We start from the raw sequence: 8,196 nt of genomic DNA, 5'->3' as shown, positions 1-8,196 counted from the left end.
GAAAGGGGACAGCTGTTACAGTGGAGAGGGGGCGTGTATTGTGTCCGTTTGGGGGTCTCAAGGTAGCCATTCTCATAGTCAGAAATTACCCTGGAAAACGCCGTAAATTTTCTTGTAAAGTGTTCATGGGTTTGTACAGTGACCTCTCTCCTCTTTTCCATGCCTACTAAATTCAGAGAACGATCACTCATAGGCAGACACCTAAACCTTCATGCCATTTTTTTTTTGAAAGTGTCCCCGCTCCCCTGCAGGCTTGACTCCATTCCGATCGATGCCTCTGTTCCCTTAATGAGGAGTCCTGGTGATGTGCTGATTAAGTGCTTGACGGCTAACCTAAAGGTCAGTGGTTTGCACCCACCAACCACCCCCAGGAGAAAGGTGAGGCGTCTGCTTCCGTGAAGAAGGGCAGCCTGATGGGGTGGTTTCACACTGCCCTTCAGGGCAGTTATGAGTTGACAGCCATGTGTACAGAACCTTTAATGCATGCGGATAGATCTGCTGGTTATTATAAGCGTGAACTTAGACCAGGTGCGACACAAGTCAGGCTGACAGATAGAAGGGACTTGGCATCCAACGGTTTTTACAGTTATCTTGCTCATTGAAACATCACAAAGGAAAACTCGGCCACCTCCGTCCGGTCTTTCCAAGGTGGCATTTCCTCTTGTGGCTGCACTGGCCAGCTGCTGTGCTTGTGCCCTTGGAAAGCTGCTCTCCTGGGCCCTTTTGTAAAACCACATCCTTCTTGGAGGTCTGGGTTCTAAAGTGAAAAGTGCTGGTCCTCGAGATTTCTAAAGCATTGGCCTGTTCCAAGCAGGCTGTGTAGAACGGCAGTGCTTTGAATTTCCTGAGAAGTCACGTGGGGAGAGCTGCAGAGCCTCTCTTTCATCAGGTCTGATCATCATGGCCATGGACAACTTGTCCAGCATGTCTCATGGGTAAGAGTGTTCACACTGAATCTGGACCTGCTCTTGTCACCATGTGACCTTGTACAGGTTCCCCGACCTCTGAGTGTGTCACTTTCCTCATCCGTGAAGGAGACTAACATTACTTCCTTCATAAGGCTGATAAAGCAAACCCAAGCTGTCACCTCCTATCATCCGTTGATTGCAACTCCTAGTGACCTTACAGGACAAAGCACGCTGCCTTGTGGGTTGCTGAGGCTATTAAATCCTTAGGCGAACAGAAAGCCTCATCTTTATTCTGAGGAGCTACTGGTGGATTCCAACCACTGCCCTTGTAGTTAAAAGCCCAATGAATAACCCACTCCACTACCAAGGCTCCTTTCACAAGGAGATGATGAGGATTCAATACGTTGGGATATGTTCGGCAGAGGGTGTCATACAGTGAGCTGCTAATTCCTTACAGAAAGCCTGGCAATTTTTGACTTAAGAGATAAAATAACACTGCTCTCTTTAATGTCCAGAACTTCTGAGTGCTTCATGCAGATGTTGATTTCAGGCAGAATTGGACTGCACAGAACTTCTCATTTCAAAAAGGTTCCTGTTGACCTGGTTGTGATGTAGTTTAGTGATGCCTAGTCAGTGTGTGCAGGGCTCCACCTTGATCCTTTTTTACGCCTTCTTTGCTTTATAGCACAGTTCTTGGTTTGGATATGACCCCCCCCCCCCCTTTTTAACAATTATAAAGAGGAATTTGTTTTCTTTTTTTCCCCAACAGTTTTTTTGGCACACAATTTACATATCATACAATTGAATAGTTCAATCGTTTAATCTTTTTTTTTTTTTTAGGATGCCCTCTGAGTAGAGAGCTCAAAAAATTGCGTATCTCTTTTCCTGAAAGTGCCTGCTAAAAAGGAGAGCATTTACACAGCCAAAAATCTGGGAGCATTCGTTCAATCATATCAAGGGGAATTATACAATCAGCACCACTTATCTTAGAGCATTACACCCCCCACCCCCGTTACATTGACTTTAAAATGAGTTGTGCAATCACAATCTGTTCTAGTACACCTTCCCCCTCCCACCTTCAGTATTTACTCCCGAAATCTTCTTTCCCTCCTTATTGCCCATGCCCCACCCCTGCATTCCCTGTAACATCTTATATCAGTTATTGTCATCATACCTCCACTCCTCCTGTGCTTCACAGCTGGGAAACCCAAGAGAAGACAATGAAGAACAAATTGCACTAAGGTGGTAAGGATAAGAACATATTAGCAAAAGACAAAAGTACAAATAATGCGTGAGAGGGACCGAAACTACCTCCCTTCTTCCTGTAAACTTACAAAGATAGACTACCCCTACCCCATTCATGGACCTGCTTATTTTAAAATGGAGATTTGTAGGAGAGCTTATTTCTATCCTGAAAGATGACCCAAGGTTGAGAAAATGGATAGGTTTTTAAAAAGTTACCATATATACTGAAATATAAGCCAACCCGAATATCAGCCAAGGCACTTAATTTTACCACAAAAATTGCATTAAAATGTACTGAAAAACTCAGCATATACATAGTATTCTAAAAATCATTAGTTTTCTGAACACATTGAATGCTGTGATTCGTTACATAATTGGTGCCCACACTCAGACATACTCAGAGGTAATTCTGGTGTTCGAAGCGATAGGGACTGGACTCAGCTAGTGACATGGGGTGTCTGCAGCAGGCCCTGTGGGTAGAAAGGAGGCCGTGCGGATACAGGGTGGGTCTGAGTGCCACACTGCCCCTCGGAGCCTCCCCAGCTGCAGCAATTCCTCCTTAAAAGTGAGAGACTTGATGTAGGCTGCGAGGGAACATTTCTACAATAGCTCATATTTTAGCCTGGGCAGTGTCTCATATGGCACCTACTGTTGCTCTGTGATAACTAGCCATGGTGGCGTAGCCATGACACGCTGGGCTGCTAACCGTAAGATCTATAGTTCAAAACCACCAGTTGCTCCAAGGGAGAAAGATGAGGCTTTCTATTCCTGTAAAGAGTTACAACCTTGGAAACCCAGAGGGGAAGTTCTACCTTGTCCTGTGATTGACAATCGACTCAATGGCAGGGAGTTTGAGGCCACTCCACCACTACCACTACCATGTGCTTGGCTGCTAAGCGGAAGGCTGGAGTCCACCAAAGCAACCTGGGAAGAAAGCCGTGGCAAACCACACACCCACACAAAGCAGCCCTGAAGCCCCTGAAGAGCACAGTTGTGCCCTGACCCTCTTGAGCCACTGAGTAGCCCTGTCTGTGATGCTGAACAGTGCCTGGTTCCGCGACAGCACACACGGTAACTCGCTGGGTGAAGGTTCGTTTTCTTGCGGTCTCCTTGGAACCAGGGCTGGAGAATCACTGCCCTGTGCTGTTGTGTATCCTTTAGTCTCTCCTTTATTATTTCACATCTGTTCATCTTGCCCTTTCAAGTAGCCGGTTCCTTGAGGAGGGTGAGGCTCTGCCTTATATTTTTACTACAATCCCCAAAGTACCTCCCAAACCAAACTCACAGCCACGTTGACTCATTGTGATCCTGTAGGGCAGGGTAGAACTGCCCAGTTAGTTTCTGAGACTATAACTCTGATTGGGAGTAGATAGCCCTATCTTTCTCCAGAAGAGTACTGGGTGGATTCAAACTACTGACCTTGAGGTTAGCAGCCCAATGTGTAACCACTATGCCACTGGGCACAATGCAGATAACCTGCTCATCTGCTGGTGAATTTTAATATTAATATTAAAGTGAATTTAATAGCAGCCTTTACCATCGCACATGACACTATTTGATGTACTTGTCTTCCTCCTGTAACTGGGTTAAGTTTTACAAACTCAAAAACGTACTGCCTTCTAGTTGATTCCAACTCCGTGACCTTAGAGGACAGGGTAGACCTGCTGCCCCTGTGGGTTGCCAAGACTAACTTAACGGGAAGAGAAAGCCTCATCTTTCCCCAGTGGAGCAGTTGGTCGTTTTGAACTGCTGACGGTTGCCGTTCCAAGCCCAGCTCGTAACCAGTGTGCCATCAGGGCACCTTTAAGTTTTACGAGCTCTGGAATTCCTGCTGCAGAGCCAGGAGGAACCTTACAACACCTGCCCCCCCCCACCCTCCCATCCCCCCACTGCTATGGGGCCGCTGGTTTCCTGTGGCCACAGGAACCTCCTCCCTGCTTGCTCTTCCCTGCTGTGATCATCAGCCAGACATTTAGGGTTTAGCCATAACACAAATGAAAGCATTTAGCAATTTTTATAATTTTAGAATGCCTTAGCTTTCTGTGAGTGTCAGGTTTTTAAGTAATGATCAATCGATTTCTCTTAAAACACGCTCCCCCGCCCCTTTTTTCACATGGATTCTGCCCACGCCGTGTGGACAAGACACAATAAGGCCTGTTTCTCTGCGCGAGGCACGCCGTGCATTGTACAATCTGGGGTTTGTTTTCCTCTGGCTGGCGATTGGGAGCCTCCCATTTCCCGAGTAGTAGCACGCCCCGGGGCCGGCCCTCTCTGTCATGCCTTCCCACCACGCCAGGCCCTGAGGCCGGACAGGCTTCCAGGCGGGGCCCAGCCAGCGGGCTGACCACTTGTGCCTGCGAGGCCAGCTTCCTTTCCTCCCACGGGCCACTGGCATGCATGCGTCTGCCTCGCGCGGCCAGGGGTTCCCAGCTGTCCCCATTGCCGGCGCCCTGACTTGCTCTCCCAGCCGAGAATGCAGGCTGAGAAATGCAGAACAAGCAGCAGAAACGCCAAGAAAGAGCTTGTGATCGAGTCTCCGCTGCAGCACAAGGATGCGGCGCAGGCAGACGCAGAGGTGGAGAGCCCGGGGCCAGTGCTGGTAAGGGGCTCTTGCCTGGAGCATCACGCTTACCTGCCGTGTGTGGTGGTGAAACTGGCTCCCCTGCGTTGCTCTGAACGCCCGCCTCTGTCCCTGGGATCTGACTTCTCTTCTTCTTCAAAGACATGTTGCTGGGTTGTTGGTGAACGCGGCTCCCAGGAGGCTTTATCAGGAACAGTTGTGTATTGTTCAAGAGCATGTCCCATCTAGCTGTGGAGGTTCAACGCATGACTCAGGGTGGCACATTTTGGCTGCCTTCCTAGGTTGAAAAGAGATCTACTTGGCCAAAATTAGAAAGAAAGAAAGGTTTGATATTCTGTATTTCTACTCTTCGAGACAATTAGGAAAGACATTTGGGGGCGGGGTGGTCTGTACTGTTGGAATCAGGCTCAATATGTCCCTTGTCACGCCGTTTTAGCACAGGTGTGACTTTGAACCAAGTAAGAAAGAGCCCCAGCTTGGGACCGACCTGTAGGGAGATTTCTTTTCTGCGCACCTGATTGAACGCTTAGCTGTTTGGGGAGTCAAGTGCTTCCGTGGTCCCTCAGAGGCAGGAATGTGAAAAATGGTTGTGTTGTTATCAATGAGTAGGTTGTGCATCTATTTTGGAATTTCTTCAGGACAATGGGAGCACATAATTTTTTAAGCAAGCCGCAGAAACCACCAACATGCCTAGGAGACAATGGGGCCTTTCAGATGATCTGCTGAAGCGATTGTCAAACTGTGCTTTGTGACTTTAGCATGTGGGTTCAGTGGTTATCATAGAGGGTTTGGATGCTAATTTAATTGTCTTCAAGGATCAGAACTTTAAATGTCCTTAATGACGGGCTTGATTCATGTTGGATTGCTGCCCTTGGTGACACATGTGGTTTACATTGGATTAGCTTGCAAATTATGTATATTCCTAACCCTAAACTGGGGAGTCAGTAAAACACGTTTTCCCTTTCACTCTCTGGAATCTCTTGCTTAGAGATGGTATTCATTATCTTGGATTCTTTTTGGCTAGTCTAAAGCTTGTTTATCTGTTGAGTAGCTTGGACAACTTAACCAGTTAACTCGCTCAGCTGACGTACGGAGCTTATGATCGCTGAGAGGAAGCCGTGTGGTTTGGGCCTCCCTAGTGAATATTCCAAAAAGTCTTTTGCCAGCAATTCTCCAGATGTGGAGGAATATTTGTCCGGAGGATTAAGAACGCTGTAAAAATGAGCAGCGTAATTTTCAGTTTAAAGTCACACAAATGACTTTTAAACATGTAGCTCTCTTCCTTCCCATGCTAAAAAAAAAAAATTAGACTGCTCATGTTATTTGTTTCGGTCGAATCTGACTACCTCCAGCTTCTTGGGCAGCTGTTTTCCCGCTGTAATCAGTGAGGCGGGCCTGCTGCCCCTGCAGCTGACAGGAGGTCTGGGGAGAAGTCTCTGGCCCCCTGCACCTGCCCAGGGAGGTGGGAGGGAGCGATGAAGGCTGTTTCTTGTCTTCTAGTGAGGCAGTACTTCCCTTCTCTCTGAGGGGGTGAGTGAGATACAAGACCTAGTAGCAGATTAGAGACTCAAGGTCACATACACAGGGCCTTCAAGTGGCAGATCCCTTTAGCATGGCTAATTGCGCAGAACATAACTTGTCTCTCAGGGTGTTTTTTGTTTTGTTTTTAAAGTAGGCATACACAACCGTGAGAGCTGATTGTTTAGTGATGTTTAGTATTGTAACGTCCCTGAACCCAAGAGTTGGTAAGACTCCCCCTCCAAAATCCAAGCCTACTACCATGGAGTCAGTTCTGACTCCATGTCCCTGAAGGTCAGTGGAGAACTGTCCGGTAGGGTTTCCAAGGTGTGTCCATCTTTATAAGAATCCTGGTAGTGCCGTTGGTTACGGTTGGTCCGCTAACCAGAAAAACAGGAGTTTGCGACCACCAGCCGCTCTGCAGGAAAAGCGGGAGCTTTTGACTCCCATAAAGATTAGCAATCTTGGAAACACGGGGGCCATTCTTACCTGTACTGGATAGAGTCGCTATGCGTCAGAATTGACTCCTGCCAGTGAGACAGTCTTTACAGAATCAGGCTGCCTCATCGTTCTCCCTTGGAGCGGCTGGCAGGTTTGAACCAGAGACTTCTCAGTTAGCAGCCCAACACTCAACCCATTACTCCTTCAGAATCCCCTAAATCTATAGATCATATACGTAAAGTTAAGTGTGTGGAGAGATGTTTAAACATAGGTAATGTGCTTCATCCAAGAGGTGGCACTTTGAAATGAAGTTTTACTAGTTTTACTTATACATTCAAAGTCTTTGGGCAAAGTCTTACACAGTGTATAAAACATGAAAGTAATTGCTGAATATAATGAGAAAAACAGGCAGTATTTCTTACTGCAACAAGAAACAAAGAAATGGAGGGAAAGCACTCTTATCCTTATGTGCCTCCACTGGTAATGTGATGTATCATTTATTTGCAGACATGTTCCTGTGTATCCCAAAGCAAAATGTGTGTGTGTGTGTGCGTGCGCTTGTGTGCACACTCTGAGGGGCCCTCGTGGCATAGTGCTTACATGTTGGGCTGCGATCCACATAGTTGGCACTTTGAAACCACCAGCCACTCCTCAGGAGAAGGACTGGGCTTTCCACTCCGGTGAACAGCTGCAGTCTCAGAAACCCACGGGGGTCGCTCGATGGCAGTGACTGGTAGTTTTTTGTTTGGTATGCTTCTTCCAAATGCACCTTCTCACTGCCGGCTCGTCGGTCTCACTCCCAGCCACTGTTCAGGGTGCAGTCGGGTTGCTGCTGTGGATTTCTGAGACGTTAGCTCTCTATGGGGTTAGGAAGTATCATCCTTCGCCCCAGGGTGCCAGGTGGTTTCGAACTGCTGACCTGGGAGTGAGCGGCCCAACGAGTACCTCACTCTGCCACCAGAGTTCCGGGTCAATGTGCTAGAACCATACATTTCTGCAAGCTGATTTTCTCTCAAAATACACTCAAAACTGCCTTCTTTGTCACCACATATAAATTCATGTCATTAATTTTAATGGTTGTACAATGTTCCACCATGGGACAGCAGCACAATTTCATGACTTTCTCTCTCTCCCCCCCCCCCCCCCCAGCTCTTTGCTACTAGGAGCATTGCCACTGGGAATGTGTTGGCAAACAGGATCTTAAAACATGTATATCAAAATTAGTATGTTTTCTATAAAACTACAGTGGTTTCCTCTCGCCAGGTTATGTGAAACTAATATGCTCCTCTGCCAGTATGAGAGTTGAGGTTCCTCGTAGCAGTGGCCCCTTGTCCAGTGCTGAAGCCACCCAGTGTTTCTGAGAGATGTGTGTGGCGCACAGCATCAGTGTGTCCTAGGTGCCAGGCTCAATGTCTAGGCTCAATGTCTAGGCACTACAGAACCGAACTCCAAACTCCCTGTCCTAGAGTCGATTCGGACTCACAGCAGGCCTATAGCACAGGG

At 47.5% G+C, this 8,196-nt stretch overlaps 1 protein-coding gene across 1 annotated transcript in view; it reads left to right on the top strand.

Moving 5' to 3' along the window:
• The first annotated feature begins 4,590 nt into the window (after positions 1-4,590).
• DOCK9 (dedicator of cytokinesis 9) overlaps positions 4,591-8,196 on the top strand; it is a 215,185-nt gene continuing 211,579 nt past the window's right edge. Inside the window, exon 1 of the mRNA XM_045283765.1 lies at positions 4,591-4,752. Within this exon, the coding sequence (XP_045139700.1) occupies positions 4,627-4,752 (126 nt within the window). The 5' untranslated portion in view covers positions 4,591-4,626. The remainder of the gene's footprint in view (positions 4,753-8,196) is intronic.

This window comes from Echinops telfairi, unplaced genomic scaffold (assembly GCF_000313985.2).
Source record: "Echinops telfairi isolate 266 unplaced genomic scaffold, ASM31398v2 ScPeMD7_7467;HRSCAF=8505_0, whole genome shotgun sequence".
Classification (NCBI taxonomy): Eukaryota; Metazoa; Chordata; class Mammalia; order Afrosoricida; family Tenrecidae; genus Echinops; species Echinops telfairi.
The sequence above is the reverse complement of the archived record's forward strand: the minus strand, read 5'-3'. Positions and strand labels throughout refer to the sequence as shown.